Source organism: Vipera ursinii, assembly GCF_947247035.1.
Source record: "Vipera ursinii genome assembly, chromosome: 2".
Classification (NCBI taxonomy): Eukaryota; Metazoa; Chordata; class Lepidosauria; order Squamata; family Viperidae; genus Vipera; species Vipera ursinii.
In genome coordinates this window covers 121208936-121230437 of record NC_139513.1, presented here as the reverse complement: position 1 = coordinate 121230437, position 21502 = coordinate 121208936, and the positions used below count along the sequence as shown (strand labels likewise).

Sequence of the window (21502 nt, the reverse complement as noted above, 5' to 3'; positions counted from 1 at the left end):
TGGTGTACATTCAAAGTGACAATAAAGTTATCATGTCTAAAGTTATGTTAATGCCTGTCATTTCATTTGTCATGAACTAGACACATCAGTTATGATTTATGTTCATTTTCTATCTACTCAGCTGGGTTCAGACATCACACTTATACCAGATTTAAGCATGTTTTGTTCAATAAACCATAATTGTCTAGATACACCTATGCTAAACTTGCCTGATTCACCCAATACGCTGACTAAATTCATCTAACACCCTAAGTCACCATTTCTCAACTTCAGCAATGTTAAGACCTATGTAATTCAAGTTCAGGAATTAAAGCAAACACACGTACTGTTCTAGTCAGTCAAGTAGGGCAAGGCACTTTCAGCATTAGGGTAGGATTCTTCTGGCATACAGCTGGTTGTAGGCTAAGCTGAAAAATCAGAAAGAGCGTTCAGCAAAAAGATACTGGAAAATCACTTCCATATTGTTGCCAACAAAGCTACAGAGATGTCTGCGTGAAGCCACCTGGGAGTTAAAACTTAACTTAAAGGAGACTTATTCTTCTTGTACAGTATGAGAACTGTTCAAAAGATACATACTGTGTATTCACACACTAAGTATCCACTCACAGGGACATGTTTTCAGAATTGTCAAGTGATCTCTCTTTGTTCCCCATAGCTCACCTTGTAAGTTATTCTTCTTGCTGCACAATTACCCTTCTGTTCTTAGTAATATTCCAGATTTTCCTAAACTAGATTTGAGAAATTAATTATGTAAAGGATAGAAACACATATTTGAAAAGAAGGTTCTCCTGATAGACGTATTTCAGCAATGTTAGGAATATATCTCAAGTGAAACTACCACCGTAACAAGTTGGAGAAAGCTAATACTACGCACCTTCGTTCCAGAAATAATAACAGTGGACACTTCTCCAGAAGTGGAAAAATGGGCCCTTAGACAGAAACAAGCAGAATATGGAGGTTTCCATTGCACATGCTGGGATATGTTGTCTCATAAATGTGTAGACATAAACATTTTTACCTTGAGAACAGATGAGAGCTGGTTTTGTCCAGCTAAAGAATATGGTGGCCATGCCAGCTCATCAAGTCAGTTAAAAGTTTTTTCAAAATATTTTTTCAAATATATCTACTTTTTGCTATTGCCTGCCTAATCTGCTTGCTTTTACATTGTTCCTTTTATTAAACCACACTCCCTCCGCACCAGTGGATCGGATAATAATTTATTCTCTCTTTGCATACATATCACCATATTCATCAGCAGGACCTTTTATACAGTCTTTCTTTGCATTATTTTTGTTAATAAAAGGTCCACTGGTAATGACAATTATATTTCCTTCCACCATTCAGCATCATATTTGAATAAACTTTTTTTTTTCTTCTTGCAGGAGGAGAAATTTTAGTAAAGTCTTCTTCAGGTCAAGCTCAAATCTTGGCAACTGCAATAATGCCTCCATGTATGGAGAATGGGGAGTTAGCATCAGTATGAATGAATGAATGAACCTTTATTGTCAAAGTACAACCATGTATACATTGAGATTGGCTGAGCCTCCCTTCGTGCCCCCACCCACAACTTACAGTAACACAAACCCTCCATCCTATTACACCATGTGAACTAATTGCACAATGCACCGGCCTCGCAAGTCAATCATGCATAAAGTTTATAAAATTATTTCCCGTTCAAAAACCTAACAGCCCATGGATAAAAGCTGTTCTTCAGCCTGTTGGTACAGCTGGCTATACTCCTAAATCTCCTACCCGATGGTAGGAGAGTAAAGAGATACCGTCTAAAGTGTGAGTCATCCCTGAGAATTTTTCTCACTCTTCCAAGGCAGCGAGCCCTGGTGATGTCATCCAGTGGTGTCAGGGGACAGCCCACAATGTCTTGTGCTGTGCTCACCACCCTCTGTAATGCTTTCCTATCCACAGCTGTCAGACCAGCATACCAAACCACAATACCATACAAGAAGACGCTCTCTATAGTAGACAGGTAAAAGAGGGTCATAAGCTGTTGTTCTACCCTGTTCTTCCGCAAGACCCTGAGAAAGTGAAGTCTCTGTTGGGCCTTTCTGGCCACCTGGGTTGTATTAACTTTCCAGGTCAGATCTTCGCAGAGGTAGACTCCCAGAAATTTAAAGGAGGAAACTCCACACAGTCCTCTCCGATGTAAAGTGGGGCAGGTTCCTCCTTTTTCCTCCGGAAGTCTAGCACCATCTGTTTTGTCTTGCCGATGTCCAGGTGCAAGTTGTTGTTACAACACCATATGGATAGTTTTTGTACCTCCACCTTGTATGCTGTTTCATCCCCAGTAAGCCAGTACAGAAGTGGCTTACTGCTGCCATCTTCCAGGGTGGTTTTTGACTTCCCAGCTTGGACCTCAGATATTCTGTGGAGGTCTGCTAAGCGCAGGCTAGGCCTGACATTCTTTATCTTCTCAAAACAGTGAAAGTAGGATGAGGATTGCTACCTGCTGAGGGTGTGCTAAAAATGAAAATCTGTGAAGCATCTGGCAAGAAGTATCTCTTTACCATATAAATTCTCATGTAATTAGAGTTATGTGAATATCAATCCAACAGATGTCTTTGCTGTCATATGTCCAAGATGAGGAAAAGAAATTGTTACATAGAACTTGTCAAAGTTTGCACTGTGGAAATGTCTTTTAACTTTTAAATTATTTTAATTTAAGAGGAAGAACATTAAATAGCCCTTAGATTTCCCTCCCTCAGGTTGCAGAATAGCAGAATCTGAAATGATCCATTAAATGTATTAGTGTGCAAAGATTATTACAGCAGAGAAGAAAATCAAAGATAGTACAATTGAATTAATTGGAACTTTTGATTTTCCCCTATGACCCATTACTGGGCAGTTGCATCCGGTATCTAAAGATAATTTTTGCTGATTTTCCTAAAACTTAAACTTAAAAGGTCTAACTTAGACTTTAAAGGCATTTATCTTGGAAAAAGAAACCACGCTGCCTTAAGGCCCTAGCTCTAGCCATAAAAGTACCATTACTGAATCCCTACAAGTTCAGAAATAGGAGGTGCATGGACCATCAGTTCTTCATATTTGTCCAGGAATAGCTTCAAGCGTGACCAGTAAGAATCCTCATTGTATTGTAATTTCTTCTTTTTCAAATACTGAGAAACCACAGGTTTTATCTGAAATATAAAGGAAAGATAAGGTTAGTATTATAGTAAATACTAATGTTTATTTTTGATTAGGGTAGGCCCAGAGCCAAATGTAAAGAACACTGCTGATCACTAAAAATGGCAAAAAATCTTGTCAGGTGCAAACAAGACTAACCACTTTATTATATTCTGCCTATAATACAGGAATCTCCCCAGCCTGGCAACTTTCTCTGGGGAACAAATAGGCTCAAAAGTGTTTGGAGAGTGGGTAATTGGTTGTAGCCTTTTTGTGGTTATGTAATGACTCCAGGCTAACTCTGCATTTGAGCCCTCCTTGCCAGATTGCGTGCTTCCCAATATATATATACAACTGAAATAAGAATTAAACGGTATAGACAGAATGCTTTAGCAGCCTCTGAGATGCCATTTTAGCTCCCTTAAGAGAACTTGAAGAATTCTTGAAGAGAAACCAACAATTTTGTTATGTAAAGTACTATAAAGTAAAATGAAATTATCTGTATATATGATCCATGGAAGGAAGAATTAGAATGTGCAATGTAAAACATCTTTCTTATCATTCAGAAATGAAACTTATTCTTTAGAAAATATGATTTCAAGTCTATAGGATGTGTAGTTTTGGACCAGTGTCCCCTTTCAATCTCAAAGAAGCCTGAACTGTATAAAAACTAATTTCTGATCAAGAACATACCTTTTTTCCCCCTGTTGTTGAGGGATAGGATTTTGGCCTACATGAAACTCATCACCTTTTAAATACATACTCTTCTCTTTACAAGTAAACATTCAGCAGGTATTTATTTTGCCCCACCCTACCCTTCCAAATGCCCATTCCATCTGCCATTCAACCTCGCACCTTCAGGCACATGTTATCAGAAAAAGTTGGGAAAAGATGATGTTCCACATGACAACTAATGATCGAGTGTCCAAAAACCCAGTCCAACAGAGGATTTCGAGGCAAATTGAGAACTCCACAGCTCATCATGTGGATTCGTTTTGGCTTCTTATCAGGTGAAAACATGGGTAGACCAATATGCTATAAGATAAACCACAAATGTTAATTTATTAGGATATTAGGAAACTAAAACTCTTGGGATAGCAATGCGGTCAGCCAAGAAGCATTTTTTATCTGTGAAATAGCAATAAAACTTAGACTTATATACCACGCCATAGTGCTTTACAGCACACTCTGAGTGGTTTACAAATGTCAGCCTATTTCCCCCAACAATCTGGATCCTCATTTTACCAACCTCAGAAGGATGGAAGGCTGAGTCAACCTTGAGCCAGTCAGAATAATGACTACAGTATACAATACTGCATTCTAACCACTGCACCACCACAGCTCATCTGAGTGATTTGTTCAATTTCTTTGCAGTGTTATAGATTCCATTCTGTGGAATATTTGGAGAAAAACTCATACATAAAGTAAAGAAGTATGAACAAGCGATGGGAAACCTATAGCCCTCTACATGTTACTGATCTCAGCCAGCACAGCCAGTAAAGACATGCTGGGAATTCAGCAATATTTGAAGATCCAAGTTCCCCAAATGCAAATTAGACTCTTTCTGAGAAATACTCAGTATACACCATTTAATAAAAAGAAAAATACAATCAAATACTTGGAAGCAAATCCCACCAAGTTTATGTAAGACTATATCTCATTAAGTTTCTGTAGGACAATCTGAAACACTTCCATGTTTTCCCAGTGTTTTTTAATCAAAAAATACCTCTTACACAATGAATTATGAAATTATTGCCTAATATTATGTTACTTCTAAGAAGCCTACAGGTAGAAACACCCTTATTTTTACATGACTATACACAAGACCATAGCCTCAGTGCAATCTTTAGTGAATCCACCTAGCTAAAATTAGTATAAACATTGAAAATACAATTATCTTTTCAGACTCTCTAAACTCCCCTTTCTCAACCTCTTTAATTTCCCACTCATTTGTTCAATTAGATTTAGTGCGATCGAAGACCAGTACTGATAACTTGACAAATAAAATTTAGTACAGAGTTAAAATACATTTGTAAAATAACCTCACTAGCATCTGACATATAAAATCTAAAATCCAGGACGCAGCGTATATTAAAATATAAATACTCTTTTATATTAAATATATCTAAAATTACACCAAAATAAAAATTATCTATTAATATCAGCAAAGTGGTCATATTTAAAATTTAAATAAATCATGGTTCCTGGGGATGCATTGTGGGATAATGGCAAAACATAGCTACATGCACTGTAACAAGGCGTACTTCATTTATAAGCAGCATTCGGACATACGGTAGGGCAAATCTGGGCAAGCAAAGGGAAAACGTGGGCATTTTCGCAATGCAGGATTCTTATGCCAAGAGAGGCTAAGCTAATAGGTTTCTTCACACAACATAGGGATGATAGCCTCACCTGGAAGATATTGACATGGATGTATGCGTGGGCGAGGAGAGCACGGGTAATCAACATACAGCTGAGTGCAGACCAGCTAGACTGGAATCCTGAGATATTAAGCAGCAGCCAATAGTGGGCATACAGACCAGTGAATATACAACACAAAGTCCGAATGGCAGTTTTCAGTTCTACCTCTCTGAGTAAACCTATGGAAACGACAGTAAGTGAACAGGGAAGCTATTATTTCTTCTTGCTGTTTTTGTAGGGAAAAAAAGGTACAAGAAATTGCTCTGAGGCTGAGAAAGGGAAAGGCGTATTTATGGAGACACACAACCAGGAGATGGGAACTTGTCATTACAAACTTGTCAAAGAAATGGATAGTTCGTGCACACAGCACTGGAAAAGGAGACTCAGAGACCTTACCTAAAGAACTCACTAGTAAGAAATGGCTAGATGTTTGCTCTAATTTGTTCTCGATATCTTGGCTTAAAACTAATTTTAAAAAGTCTACACTCTGCAATTAAGGGGCTTGACCATTCCCATTATGGGAAATCACACTGCTATGAAATATGGAAAGGTAGCACAGGCATGGTTTAAACTACTGTTTCACTATTTCTCCCTTGAACATTTTATATCTTCTAAACTGCAACCACATTTTTTGGGGGTGGGGGGGAGCAATCTTGCAACATTTAGGAGATAGAGATAATCCTTGACTTATTTAGTAATTGTATGAAGTTACCCCGGCACTGAAAATAGCCGTGTGGTATTCACACTTAAGACAATCACAGCATCCCTATGTGATCAAAATTTGAATGTTTGGTATGTATTTACAGCGGTCGCAGTGTCCCGGGGTCATGTGAACGCCATTCGCGACTTTCCCAGCCAGCTTCCGACAAGCAAAGTCAATGGGGGAAGCTGGATTTGTTTAATGACCATGTGACTCAGTTAACTGCAATGAACTACAGCTTGGCAGCTGTGGCAAAAAAGGGGGGTGGGTTGTAAAAGCAAGCAGGACACACTTAACAACCACTTTACTTAATGCAGATTCTGGCTTTAATTGTGGTCTTACGTTGAAGACTTCCTCTGCTCTTTTAGATTTAGATCAGCGCTACAAAGTTTTAAATATTCAAGAAAAGGTGCTTTGAAAGAAGGAGTTTAGAATTGTCCTTTAGGCTACTTTTTTTTTATGGATGGAACTCCCAAGAGAGAAAAAGAAAGGATTTCCCTTCTAAGACACACACTGTAGTTTGGGGGAGGGAAGAATTTAATTTTTCAGGGGAAAGGATCAGATGCCCCTTTCCCCAGTGCTCATTCTCTGATGAAATTTGAAATTTGTGTGTGTATGTGTGTGTGTAAAATATATAAATCCAGAGGCCTGATTGTAATCTTTCAAAATCTACCCTTTTTTAAAGTGCTTTTTTGTTTTAATTAAACCAGAGCAGAGGGATTTGAGGGAGGCACATATCCAATAACACATCACATAATCTGTGTTGCAAGCTGCTGGGTGAATAGCTTTATCTCATGGAAGAAGGTTTAGGCTCCTGGCCTTATCTCTGTTCGTTCTGCTTCTCTGATTCTTTCAAAGGCAGAATTCCACACAGAGTGAGCTATAACGACAGTCAGTCTTAACGAAGAGATGTAATTGCATTCAACGTTAACACTTTAAAACTAATGGAAGAGAAAGGTATGCTGATTAGTAGGAGGATTTGGAGGACGGTAACATACCAATGGCTGTTAAAGGAGTTATGATAGGTACAGCAATAGGTGCAATGAACATATAAACATAACGGTTCAGGAAAGGAACCTTCCAGGTACTGGAATCCCCGAGGCCAATGACGTTTGTATAAGCGTGGTGCATTTTTACATGGTGGTAGGACCCTTGTTCTGCTGTGAAAGCGGAGCAAACCTGGGACAGAAAGAAATGGCAAATAAAGAACACTGCAATTACCTCCGTATGTATATGGTACTTTATATCTATGATATTCAGTAGATGTGCTAGACCAGAGGTCCCCAACCTTTTGGGCACCAGGGACCGATTCCGTGGAGAAAGGATTTTCCACGGACCTGAGTGTGTGGTTTTGTGTGCTGCCTGCATCCCGTGGATGGGGCTTTGCTTGTTTGTGCAGACTGGTTGCTGGCATGCTGTGGCCCAGTACCGGTCCACGGACCAGGGGTTGGGGACCCCTGTGTTAGAATACAGCTCCCATCACCCAAGAAATGATGAATTCCTGCATAACACTCAACAGTCATTCCAGAATATGGTAGCTGGAAGAAAGCAAGTTGAGGAAGTCTGTAGCAGACCATAGAAATGAAGATCTTTAAAGTTGCACTCCTAAATTTGATTGCTGTTTGTTAGAGTGTGATGGTTTTAAAGCAATGTTGATAACAGCATAAATCTTCAGATCAGTTAATTTGATTTAAAGGGGACATTTGATTTAAACAGGTGTATGATGGGATAAGCGGTTTCACTATAGTCACTTTCAGGAGTCCATAATATACCCAGTGGAGAAATTTACTCAGCTTATGTCATCCAATTATACATAAAAACATATATACATCGCAGAAGAGTTTAACTTGTTACTCTCTAGATATTCTGATACAGTTTTCACCCAGACTAATGCCACTGGCCATGCTAGATGGATCTGAAGGGAAATAAAATTAGATCTCACTGCATGATATATAATTGTTCCACCTTATTTTGGTTATGGACAGATCTCATCTGGATTTCTGTATCCAGTTCTGAGCACCACACTTTAAAAGCATTCAAAGAAGGTTTAGAGCAGGGGTAGGCAACCTTGGCTCTATTATGACTCGTGGACTTCAACTCCTAGAATTCCTTAGCCAACAGCTGGCTCAGGAATTCTGGGAGTTGGAGGAGTCATAAAAGAGCCAAGGTTGCCTACCCCTGGTTTAGAGAATGTGTGGATAATGAGAGGACTCAAACATCGCTTTATGAAGAGAGAGATTGCTGTGGTTGCTTTTTCTTGAGAAAAGGCAAACGCAAGATAATGCTTTTCAGATATCCACAAGAATGTCCGATCAAAGTAGGTCAAGGCTTGTTCTCTCTCATCCCAGATTCAAAGACACAGAATAATAAAGTTACAGTACAGATTATGATTAAATGTTACAGAAGCAGTAAGAGCAAATAAAAAATGGAACCAATCATGTAGAAAGGTGTTGGCTGCCCTCACTATATCTGTTCAAGTGGGGACTCACTATATCTGTTCAAGCCATTTGTCCAGGATGGTTTAATTTGAATTCTGGCATTAAGTAGGAGATTGGACCTGAGGACCAAAACAGCCACTCCCAGCTCTACAATTCTATGAATTTCACACATAAAATCACTACCAGAATGCCTACCTTGCTATAAGACAGGGGTGTCAAACTGCCGGCCTGCAGGTCAGTTGCATCATATGGAGGCCGCACCCACCCCAGCTCCGGCAAGGCAAAAAAAGTCATGATACGTCATGTGATGTGGCGAGTTTGACACCCGTGCTATAAGATAATCCTTGATTTACAATCACAATTGAGACCAGAATTTCTGCTGCTAAGTAAGGAGATTAAGTGGGCCACACTGATTTCACAACCTTTTTGTTACAGTTAACTAATCACTGCAGTTGTTAAGCGAATGGTGTTGTTTAGCAAATCATGTGCTTGCTAATCCAGTTTCTCCTGTTGACTTTGCTTGCCAGAAACAGGTTGGAAACGCCACAAAGGGTGATCGCAAGGACCCCAGAATGCTGCAGTTGTTGTAAATACTACATGCCAGTTGCCAAGCACCCAAATTTTGATCATGTGCTTCTGGGAATGCTGCGATGGTTGTAACTGTGTGGACTGGTGGTGAGTCGCTTTTTTTTAGTGCTATTGTAAGTTCAAACGGTTGCTAAACAAATTGTTGTAAGTTAAGGACTTACCTGTGGTTTCTCAGCCATTTCTGACAAACCTGCCTCAGTGCAAGAAAAGCATCAACGGAAAGCCACAGAAATAGATTCAGAAGTTTTTTGCCAATTGCAGCTCCCCAAGGTTGCTCTCTTCTACTGCAGAATCTGACATGTTTGTGTATGTAGGCATGTAGACCTGAAAACCTGGTTTTTTGATCTATCAGGCCTGGACTGAAGCGGTTTTAGCTTTTAATATTGTTTTAATTGTTGGGCTTAATTAATTTAATCTATTTTAATTTTATACTATTTTTATATTGTATTTTATGCTGCCCTGTAAACCGCCCTGAGTCCTTCGGGAATAGGGCGGTATAAAAATTTAATTAATTAAATAAATAAATAAATAAATTTAATACCCCCATATTACTCCAAAACAAAGAAGTTTGGAAATATAAAATAAGCATTGAAGTATTTTTGGTCCTCTGAAGGATATTCAGTTATACCAGGGGTCTTCAAACTTGGCCCTTTTATGACTTGTGGACTTCAGCTCCCAGAATTCCTCAGTCAGCATGCATGGCTGAGGAATTATGGGAGTTGAAGTCCACAAGTCATAAAAGGGCCAAGTTTGAAGACCCCTGAGTTATACTAATCATGACCAGAAATATCTTCTCTGTGATACAGAATCAAAAGCACTTGTCAATAAAAAAGCTTCCTAAAATGAATCAGAATCATTTATAAATACTCTCCATTCAGTCTCTTGCAGTACACTCATTTCAGGTGCAATACATTACTGGCTCAATTCATTTTTTGTTTCCTTCAAGAATTGGCTTTTCTTGGGGTATGTATGCTGGCTATTTCCCACGCATCCTTTTCAGACAAAGAATAAAAATATAATTACCCCCTATGATCTACATGCAAAAAATTATTCTTGACGTCCTTGAGATGCTGCTGAGAAGAAAATAGATTATTGATTGTTGACTAGAGACATTACTTTAGTAGTTCAAGCTGTTCCAACTATTTGTCCTTCAGAAATCCCCTAATCAGCACAATGCTAGTTTTAGTTCCATTTTACTGTGATGTGCAATTCTGCTTCTTACATATAATTGAAAATAACATATAAAGCTATTAAATATTCCCAATTCTACTAGCTTGCAAAAACACAACAAAGCTAGCTTTTGCCAATTGTGGTACTAATTTTATTACTTTCTATGACCTAACAAGAGAAAGGAAGAAAGGATTTTGAAATATATTAATGCAATTATCTATCCAATGAAGATCCAATAAAGAGGGAACAATAAAATATGGCATATTTAATTATTTAATGTGAAAGGAACTTCTATGTTCCTAAGGCATTATGTCCAAATAACAACCGTGTATTTATGGAATATCAACAATATCAACATCAGGTGCCAATTATTAATATTCTTCACAATATAAATAGGATGCCTTTTGTCCTAGATTGTAGATTAATCAACTTGGTAACTTCTATTATCTCTTTGATTTTAAGTAGTCCCAATTAATTTGATTGCTAGCATTATTACTTTATCATTACTGCATTCACACAAGCAATGAACCAATGTAACATTAAGCTAGTTGTTCTTTCCCACAGTATCTAAGAAAAAAACAAATCTGAAAAGCATTGCACTTTGGGTTGTATGGATCTGGCAATATCCCCAAACATTTCCAAATAATTTTGCAGTGAAACATTGATAGTGAACTATATTAAAACTTGAAAACCAGGATGGGCATGTTTCGAAATGGCCATGTCCACTTTCTTGTTCAATATGATCATAAAAAAGGTAAAAGGTAAAGGTTCCCCCGCACATGCATGCTAGTTGTTTCCAACTCTAGGGGCCAGTGCTCATCTCTGTTTCAAAGCCGAAGAGCCAGCGCTTGTCCGAGGACATCTCCGTGGTCATGTGGCCGACATGACTAGACGCCAAAGGCGCACGGAACGCTGTTACCTTCCCACCGGAGTGGTCCCTATTTTTGTACTTGCATTTTTACGTGCTTTCGAACTGCTAGGTTGGCAGAAGCTGGGACGAGTAACAGGCGCTCGCTCTGCTATGCGACACTTGGGATTCGACCTGCCAAACTGCCGACCTTCTGATCGACAAGCTCAGCATCCTAACCCACTGAGACACTGCGTCCCTTTTAAAATATGATCATACACTATCATAAATTTTATAATTTCAGCTCTATATACAGTAAATTAATTAAATAGATGTAACCACATTTTGGGGGGGCAATTTTGCAACATTTAGGAGATACAGATAATCCTTGATTTATTTACTGATTGTATGAAGTTACCATGGCACTGAAAATAGCTGTGTGGTATTCACACTTAAGACAATTACAGCATCCCTATGTGATCAAAATTTGAATGCTTGGCATGTATTTACAGTGGTCGCAGTGTCCCAGGGTCATGTGAATACCATTCGCGACTTTCCCAGCCAGCTTCCGACAAGCAAAGTCAATGGGGGAAGCTGGATTTATTTAATGACCATGTGATTCAGTTAACTGCAATGAACTACAGCTTGATTGTTTGGTTTAGCTATTGTAAGTTATGCAGGTTTGGATGCTACTTATTTTCATATCTGGTGGACTTGTAGAAATATAAAAGCTTTTTGGATTAAGATTTGGTGTAACATTCAAAAGATTTTCAAGAGAAAGATAAAGTTTACTCCACAATTATTTTTATTGGGTGTTATTACAGATTGTGATACTAAAGAAATTAACTTGATGTTGAATTTGATAACAGCTGCAAGGTTATTGGTAAGGCAATATTGGAAGAAGGATTGCTTACCTACTATAGAAGAATGGACGCTTAAAGTGTCAAATTTAGCAGAAATGGCTAAGATTTCTGCTTATTTGAAGGATCATTCACAAGAAAGATATATTTCGGTCTGGAGAAGATGGATAGATTATATTCAGAATAAATATGGGACTAAAATGTTCCATTTAGCCTATGAGTAAATTTTAGAGTATTATTATTATTAATAGTTTATTATAGTGGAATTTTTATTAGTTTTAATTATATGATATTAGTATTAGTATTAGTATTGTTTAGTAACTTGGATATTGTATTGTTTAATAATTAGGATATTAATTTGTTTATGTTTTTATTATTATTATGTTTACTTTTAATCTGTTTATATTTATGCTAAAGGGGAGTTAAAGCGCATTATGGACTTGGTTATTTATATAGTTGGTTAATGTTAGATTATGATTATTATATTTGTAACCCTGTGCTCATCTCTGGGAAGTGGGGGAGGGAGAGGGGGGGTTTAGGGTGGGTTGGTTTTGGGGTTTATATTCTAACTTTTATAAAACTTTTCAATAAAAAAGTAAGTTATGCAGGTTATGTCAATTTTTCACTTTGGATGAATATCACATACCCACAGAAGTCTTGTCGTGCTTTCTATCTTTCAGAGAATGGGATTAGCTAAAAACAAACCTCAATGAAGAATATGCTCCATAATTTCCCCCATGATTTGGATTCCACCAGAGCATTGTGGGTAGCCAAGTGGCTTGCCTTCACAGCGAGGGTATGATGGGCCACACCCAGGACAGCAATGCCCACCAGGAACACAAAAGGATTACTGGAACGTAGAAACAGGAATCCTGGAAATGGAAAAGAAGCACTTAGAATCTTTCCAGATATAAGCAAAGGCAACAATGCAGTCCAGATTCATGTCATTTACCATCTTCCCTGGTAGTCTTTACAAATATAATTTGATAACTAGGTTTAGTTCAGAGCTACAAGAGAGAGGCAGAACATTTTCTTGGCACATGAGAACATAAACAGTGTCCTGCTGGATGGGACCTCTGGCCATCTCATCCAGCAGTCTGTTCTCAGAGTGTCCGACCAAGCAAGGAAGCCCAAGCAAAGAAGCCCAGTAGAAGCCTTCAGAGACAGCCACACTGCCATCATGGGTGATCTCCATGACTTCCATGAATTGGTCCAACCTTTTTTTGAAGCCAGCCAAACTGGTAGCCAGTACCACAGCTTCCAGTAATGAATTCCAAGGTTTAATTGTGTATTTGTGTACACCAAAGAGCCATAGTGGCACAGTGGTTAGAATGCAGCGTAGCAGGCTTAACTCTGCCAACTGCCAGCAGTTCGATCCTGATTGGCTCAGGGTTGACTTAGCCTTCCATCCTTCCAAGGTTGGTAAAATGATGAGCCAGATTATTGAGGGTGATATGTTGACACTGTAAACTGCTTAGAGAGGGTTGAAAAGCACTATGGAGCGGTATATAAGTCTAAGTACTATTGCTATTGCTATTTTTTTTCCTTTTGTCTGCTCTGATTCTTCCGGGATTCAATTTCATTGGGTAGCCTCTGGTTTTAATATTTTGGTAATGGGAAAATAGCTTTCCCCATCCACATTATGCATACCATGCATAATTTTGTACACCTCAGTCATGCCACTTCTCATTCACCTTCTCTCTAGAGTAAAAGAAGGCCTAATATTGCAAAACTTTCTTTATAGGGAAGCTGCTCAAGCCCCTTCATCATCTCATTTGCCTTCCTCTGAACTTTCCCTAATTCCACTGTATCCGTTTGAGGTTCATCAACAGGAATATTCTAGATGTGGGCATTTGACAACTCATTTCTTATTATCCCTAAGATGCTGTTGTCCTTTTTTATAGTAGATGCATCCTGTGTCAACATTTTCATTGAACCATTTACCATTACTCCAGGATCTCTTTCTTTATCAGTCACTGCTAGTTCCGAACCTATATGTTTGTAGGAATAGTTAGGATTTGGGGGCCCAATGTACATCACTTTCTACTTGCTCACACAGAATAACATCTGACATTTTGATGCCCACTTGTACAGTGATCCTTTTGGAACTGTTTACAGTCCTTCATTGTTTTCACCACTCTGAACAATTTGGTGTCAAGCTGTATTGACTATTCCACTAGTCATCTCGGATCATTTGCAAATAAGTTTAAAAAGCACCAGTCCTAGAACAGAGCCTTGGAGACCCCACTACTTATATCTCTTCAGTGTGAAAAATGCCCATTTTTTCCTATTCTTTGTTTTCTATTCTTTAGTCAGTTGTCTATAGGTCATGAGATAGGATCCTGGCTTGCTATTTACAGTTCAACAAACTTAATGTTTTAAGGATTCCCTAATGGTGTATTTTGCATAGATTCCTGTTTTTTGAAGATCCAGCAGGGCATGTCAGTTGAAGTCCCAGAGCTCTTGTAGCAATGGTTGATCTGCTGGGAATTGCAGCCCCAACCGATTTGAAAGACAAATCGTATTTGAAACGCAGGGCAGAAGTTAAGAGGGCTGCATGATAATCTCTAATTTAATATCTTTTTCCTGGCTGTAATTACCTCTGCTAAACATCCTATAAAATATATAAATAAAGACCCAATTTTACCCATTTTAGTTTAAAACTTTAGGGAATATGATGTATTTATTCCGGCTGATCTATCAATTTAGAGAACATCCACTATGACTATCTCTGTGCAAGACTATTCATTGAGATAAGGTGGCATTATCACATTCTAGGATGAAAGCAGATAATATGACATGACAGAGATGATTTCATATTTCAGCCTCTTACAGATCTGCTATTACATCTGATTCTAATCTAATATTTTGAAAGCATTAGCCTGATACCTTCAGTATAAAAATAGTGTATATCTGCAGGACATGACTTACATCCAATATGATTAGTCCAATGTTAGTGGAATGATCCATTCACAGACACCTTGTTCTACTAATAGTCTCAATGGATATTTGTCCAGGCTAGGAATAATTGAAGGACCAGGGTTCATCTTGCAGCACAGCATAATGTTGCTATATTTATAGCTGTGAAGCATTTTATTAAACAGCCACACTTCTCCCTGGTTGTCAATCTCTTCATCATAAATTAAATAAATCAAATAAGATACCCTCAGAGAAAACGATAGCCACTTTTTATCTCAAGAGACAGGAGAATCTGGCATGTATGTCATATATCTGCCCTGCTCTTTCTTCAAGGAACTTATTGCATTATTTTGTCTTCAAAATAAACATGCCATATAAATACATAAGGCCAAAAGATTGTGATAAGGTTTCCAATGGAGATACATGAAAGGATAGCAAGAATCAGAACTGGGTCCCTCCTAAATCTGAGTAATTTGACACAGAAAATAAAGAAAAAATAATTTGTTTCCAGAGGCTGTCTGAAAAGAATAGTTCTAATTCCATAGACATAATTGTTTCGGGTTTTGTATTTCACCTTCCCTAGCCTCATATCTTCTCCTATGAACTGGGCCACAGTGCTTATCATTCCTATCAGCATGGCATTCAGTTATGTTGGCTATGGCCAAAAGATGCTAAAAACCAATATATCTGCCTGATACCAGATTGGAGAAGGCTGTCATATACTGTAGATCAGGGGTCGGCAACCTAAAAAAGAAAAAGAGCCACTGGGAACCGGTTCCATCACAAATTAAAAAAAGAGGGAGCCGCGTCCGTGTGTCCATGCACGCGCATGCGCAAAAAGGTTTTTTGCGCATGCGCGGACGCACGCGGCTGCCATTTTTAAAAAAATGAGATGGAACCGGTTCCCGGTTGCCCGATGGCGACGGCCCGTCTGCAAAGCTGCCGCTTTCGGCAGCTTTGCAGACGGGCCGTGGCAGCTTCCGCAAAGAGCGGCGCCCCTGCCCATTCCGAGAGGTGCGCGCGCACCTCTCCGAACGACCGGAGTTGCGCGCGCACCTCCCCAAACCTTTGGGGAGGTGCGCGCGTACCTCCGCGCGAACGGGCAGCGGTGCCGCTCTTTCAGGAAGCTGCCGCTTTCGGCAGCTTCCTGAAAGAGCGGCGCCGCTGCCCCTTCGCTTTCGGCAGCTTCCTGAAAGAGCGGCGCCGCTGCCCCTTCGCTTTCGGCAGCTTCCTGAAAGAGCGGCGCTGCTGCCCCTTCGCACGGAGGTACGCGCGCACCTCCCCAAAGGTTTGGGGAGGTGCGCGCGCAACTCCGGTCGTTCGGAGAACGGGCAGCGGTGCCGCTCTTTCAGGAAGCTGCCGAAAGCGAAGGGTCAGCGGCGCCGCTCTTTCAGGAAGCTGCCGAAAGCGGCAGCTTCCTGAAAGAGCGGCACCGCTGCCCGTTCTCCGAACGACCGGAGTTGCGCGCGCACCTCCCCAAACCTTTGGGGAGGTGCGCGCCTACCTCCGTGCGAAGGGGCAGCAGCGCCGCTCTTTCAGGAAGCTGCCGAAAGCGAAGGGGCAGCGGCGCCGCTCTTTCAGGAAGCTGCCGAAAGCGGCAGCTTCCTGAAAGAGCGGCACCGCTGCCCGTTCGCGCGGAGGTACGCGCGCACCTCCCCAAAGGTTTGGGGAGGTGCGCGCGCAACTCCGGTCGTTCGGAGAACGGGCAGCGGTGCCGCTCTTTCAGGAAGCTGCCGAAAGCGAAGGGTCAGCGGCGCCGCTCTTTCAGGAAGCTGCCGAAAGCGGCAGCTTCCTGAAAGAGCGGCACCGCTGCCCGTTCTCCGAACGACCGGAGTTGCGCGCGCACCTCCCCAAACCTTTGGGGAGGTGCGCGCCTACCTCCGTGCGAAGGGGCAGCAGCGCCGCTCTTTCAGGAAGCTGCCGAAAGCGAAGGGGCAGCGGCGCCGCTCTTTCAGGAAGCTGCCGAAAGCGGCAGCTTCCTGAAAGAGCGGCACCGCTGCCCGTTCGCGCGGAGGTACGCGCGCACCTCCCCAAAGGTTTGGGGAGGTGCGCGCGCAACTCCGGTCGTTCGGAGAGGTGCGCGCGCACCTCTCGGAATGGGCAGGGGCGCCGCTCTTTGCGGAAGCTGCCGCGGCCCGTCTGCTAAGCTGCCGCTTTCGGCAGCTTCACAGACGGGCCGCGGCGGGCTTCCTGAAAGAGCGGCACCGCTGCCCATTCGCGCGGAGGTACGCGCGCACCTCTCCAAAGGTTTGGGGAGGTGCGCGCGCAACTCCGGTCGTTCGGAGAGGTGCGCGCGCACCTCTCGGAATGGGCAGGGGCGCCGCTCTTTGCGGAAGCTGCCGCGGCCCGTCTGCTAAGCTGCCGCTTTCGGCAGCTTCACAGACGGGCCGCGGCGGGCTTCCTGAAAGAGCGGCACCGCTGCCCATTCGCGCGGAGGTACGCGCGCACCTCTCCAAAGGTTTGGGGAGGTGCGCGCGCACCTCCGCCCATTCGGGGAGGTGCGCGTGCACCTCTCCAAATGGGCGGTGCCACTCTCCATTTGGAGAGGTGCGCGCGCACCACTGCCCGTTGGAAGAGGTGCGCGCGCACCGGGCGGCTGGGAGCCGCAAGAGACGGCTCAAAGAGCCGCATGCGGCTCCGGAGCCGCAGGTTGCCGACCTGTGCTGTAGATAATATTCAGATGGATTGTTACTGGGTAATTCACCGAGACAGCTTGCTCCTGTCAAATGCATTTTAAGTATTCTGTTTTCATGAGTATTTCAGAAAAGAAAAGCATTTCAAAACTGTCCTTAGGAAGGTTCACTGGGGAAGTTATACCTTCGTGCTTTTCTTCCCTGCATTTCTGTTGCAGACCTTTCTGACGTAAAGAGGAACATTTTAGAGTTTCACTAAACTCTAGGACTACACAGCAAAATACTCTGAAATATTCAGTGATTGATCACTCCTGTCTTCTCATCTTAGATCAACTGTACTACTCCCACAACACGATGATACTTAGGGCTTATCCGGCCCTGCTTGCTCTGGTGTGAGGATGGCCCATGTGCAATTTCTCAACTGGAATGCATTGCATTGTCCTCCAACTCCCTCTTCCAGGCCACCATGAAGGCTGCATCCATTCATGCCTTGCTCCTCTGCAAAAAACAGTATTTTCATACTTTCCTGGTACAAGCAGAGCCAAGTGGTCAGCAAACAATTCTAAGCAAAGTTCAGAGAAAGGCACCTGTTATGTATGCAGGCACCTGCATAGCAACAGCCACCAGGGGGCGTTGGCCTGAACGGTTTTGGTGGGAAATCCAGTTTCGGCGGGAAACCTAGGGCCAACCCCATTGGCTGTCCGCTTACCTGGCTAGGTATTTAAGGAGGCCAGGTAACCCTCATTCCTCAGTACGCTACCCCCTTCCAATAAAGAGCTGAACACGTACTCTGGCTGGCGTCTCTTCCTTGCGTCGGACCCACTACATTACAGCACCTACCCTGTTCCTATTGGCCATTCTCCCTCCCACACCCTGGCCTCTGGTTTTCAGAGTCATTTACCTTTTGATAGGGAGACGGTCAAGGTTATCGGCTGAGCCAAATACCCATATCTCCCACTTCTCTTCCTAACTGATGGGGTGCAGGAAAGAAAGAGGAGACTTTGAGAGGCCAGCTATCCTTAGCATTAAAAAGATCTGATTCTCCTCCCTCCATAGAAGTTTCCTGCTGGGTGCTTTCCCCGCAGTACAACTGTCTGCCACCTCAGTATAGCCAGCACTAAAGCAGGAGTTTTTAGTACATCAGTACATCAGAGTAGCGAGCCAGCCGACATTTGGACATATGGTATGTGTCAACAAAAGACCAATGACATGTTTCAAGAACAGCTCTTGCAACTGGGCGATACCTAGTCCCAACCCCACAGCTTTGATACATCCCCACTGAAGACATGAGGGCCGCGCTTGACATGTGTCCTTGGTCCCCTTACACCACAGATTCACATTAAGCTGATACATGTCCAGGGGTCCACCCGCAGAGTGTTCGACAGATGTACAAAACATTGCTTCCCCACAGGGCTAAGGAAGTTCCGTGCTGACTTCTTCACAGATCTGCCAGTTCTAATAGTCCTTCTCACGTGACTGGCAGATCCTCTAGCAGATCTTCAAGGAAAACATGGGCTGCTTCATTATGGAACCACAGTGAAATGACCCACAGTTTATTCATAGAATTGTGGTCATAACTTTTTCATAGAAAATATCCAAGGCAGCTTCAGCAGGGAGCCCACAGAACACCTATTAGAAGCCCCAGAGTGAAATTTTCCAAATTAAAGCGGTCCCTGGAGCTCTTCTGCCAGCACCCTTGGGTAACTTTATCATAGCACTTTCCTCCTACTTGCTTCCCTCCAGGAGGAAACTAAAAAATATTTGCTTTTCCCCACCAGGCAGCAAGAGAAGAAGGAGAGAAAAATGGAGAAAAGCTTCCTTTTTTCCAGTTCTCCAGTTTCAGGGAATGACTCGCCTACAACCAGTTTTCCCTACTCCTCCCTGCTTCTGGTGTGGACAAAACACCTAGTCTGTTCCATTGCCAAGACAAAGTAGGAGTTGAAAATGGAAATGGCGTGAGAACTTCCTTAAACTGGCATTATTTCCTGCTGTCTTACACTAGAGAACAACACCTTAGTGTTGTCATGCAGAACAATTCTTAAACCACCATGTTAAAGCCAAGTTCAAATTCCATTCAGCAAGTGGAGCTTACTGGGCACTCTCTACCCAGCTAATCATTCTCAACCCAGTCTCTTTCACAAGGTCGAAGGGTATAAATACAATAAATCAAGGTAATGTAGTTTTAAACCACCGTAGAAAAGTTCATCCACTATGATTGTCTCTGCTTAATATATTTTACCACATATGCCTTTAATGGCAAATTCTTTTGAGAATCTATTTTGTTCCATTATCAATTATAACAACACTGGAGCAGTGTTCATACTGATTCATTTTTAATTGGTGTATAGATACAGCCTTTTTTCCTATTGCACATCAGACACTAGTAAGTCACGTTGCCATGTGAAAACTCCAAAGAAACTTTTAAGTAGGACAAGATTTCACTGCTAGTTGTTGATCAGTCATCAGAATGACATGCTGTAATTACTTCCCCAGCTTCCAAAAGATTAGCTGTGCTATCGTTATTGTTTTCCTACAAAAGCAACAAAGGATGCTGTCATATCTTAAAACTTAACACTTTTTTTCCCCCTGCATACACACGCATGAATCACAGTTCCTTTCTGTGCCAACGTCTGCAGTACAGTAATGGATGTGTTACCCTTTACGGTGCCGGCACGTGCTTTGTTATTTTTACTCGGTGGCTTCCCCCACCCCACCCTACCCCACCCCCGTTATATCATATTCTACACAGACACCAACCGGCTCAGCAAGTCGGTCTTTTGCCTGTTACAACCCTTACCTCAAGGAGCTGCTGCAAGGCAAGCCTGCTTTAAACCTGCCTCTCTCTCTCTCTGATGACCAGAGACGTTTCAATCCTTGCCTTCTCTGGCAAGGTGACAGCCGGCCCCTGCTTCGTACCGGTAATAGGACCCACCGCCTTGTAGGCAGCTTTTAATGGCCAGAGTGGATGTCCCGAGGGCCAGAGTAGAAACCAAGGTTGGAAGGAACGGTAGGGCTCTCTCCCGCCCACCCAGCACGCGTGCCACCGGCGTCCTTACCCAGCGGTAGGCTAAGCAGGTTCAGAGCGATAATGGTGCCGTCCACGCCGTGCCTCTCCCACCAGCTGCTGCTCTTCACCGCCCTGTGTACCATCTCGGACAGCTCCCCCATCAGGGCTTCGTCGGAGCCCCCCGGCTCCCCAGAGGGCTGCAGATCTTCCGCCCCTCTTCTTTTCAACATGACCGCCTCTTGCCCCGGAGCAGAGAGACAGAAGTTGTCATCTGGGGCCGAGCCAGCTCGGGGGGAGCTCCCGCCTTGTCCTGCGGAGCCCTCCTCCTCCTCCTCCTCCTCCTCCTCCTCCTCCTCCTCCTCCTCCTCCTCCTCCTCCTCCTCCTCCTCCTCCTCCTCCTCCTCCTCCTGTCCAGCTGCTATGCTGCAGCCGTTGGGCCGTTGTGGCCGGACGGCGTCGTTCGAGGACTCCCCTCCTCGCCCTTGGCCCTCGCCTTCCTCCCGCCTTCTCTCCTCCTCGGTGCCCGCGGCACCTGCTCCCTCCCCGGCCCGCTTGCCTTTCCCTCGCTCCCCCTCGCCCGGCTCCCGCTTCTTCGGCAGCGCCTCCGCCCGGCGGGGCTCCTCCATCTCCCGCAGTCGGGACGCCACTGCCTCGGCCGCAGGAGGCGAGCGAGAGAGAGCGCGCCCGGCCGTCCCGGGAAGGGCAAAGCGGCAGAGGAGGAGAAATGGGGCTGGCCTTGTGGGCAGCAGCCCCGCCGCGGCGTGCAGTCAGACTCGCCCGC

General features: G+C 42.9%; 1 protein-coding gene across 1 annotated transcript; it reads right to left on the bottom strand.

Annotated features, from left to right (window-relative positions):
- Positions 1-2576: 2576 nt before the first annotated feature.
- FADS6 (fatty acid desaturase 6) lies at positions 2577-21026 on the bottom strand. Its single transcript, XM_083352389.1, has 6 exons — positions 20771-21026; positions 12868-13034; positions 7258-7438; positions 5551-5738; positions 3994-4173; positions 2577-3152 (listed from the first exon to the last, which is right to left on the bottom strand). Exons 1-6 carry the CDS (start codon positions 20949-20951, stop codon positions 3003-3005), a joined length of 1047 nt encoding a protein of 348 aa, XP_083208515.1. The 5' UTR covers positions 20952-21026; the 3' UTR covers positions 2577-3002.
- Between the last annotated feature and the right edge of the window lie 476 nt (positions 21027-21502).

What these genes read in the sequence shown, in the direction of transcription:
- FADS6 (XM_083352389.1), bottom strand. Translation starts at nt 20,951, where the DNA reads ATGTTGAAAAGAAGAGGGGCGGAAGATCTGCAGCCCTCTGGGGAGCCG. An exon ending in CCTGCTTAGCCTACCGCTGG is followed by an intron (nt 13,035 to 20,770) that starts GTAAGGACGCCG and finishes TTCCATTTCCAG; the next exon opens with GATTCCTGTTTCTACGTTCC. An exon ending in TCCATGTCAATATCTTCCAG is followed by an intron (nt 4,174 to 5,550) that starts GTGAGGCTATCA and finishes TTTATCTTATAG; the next exon opens with CATATTGGTCTACCCATGTT.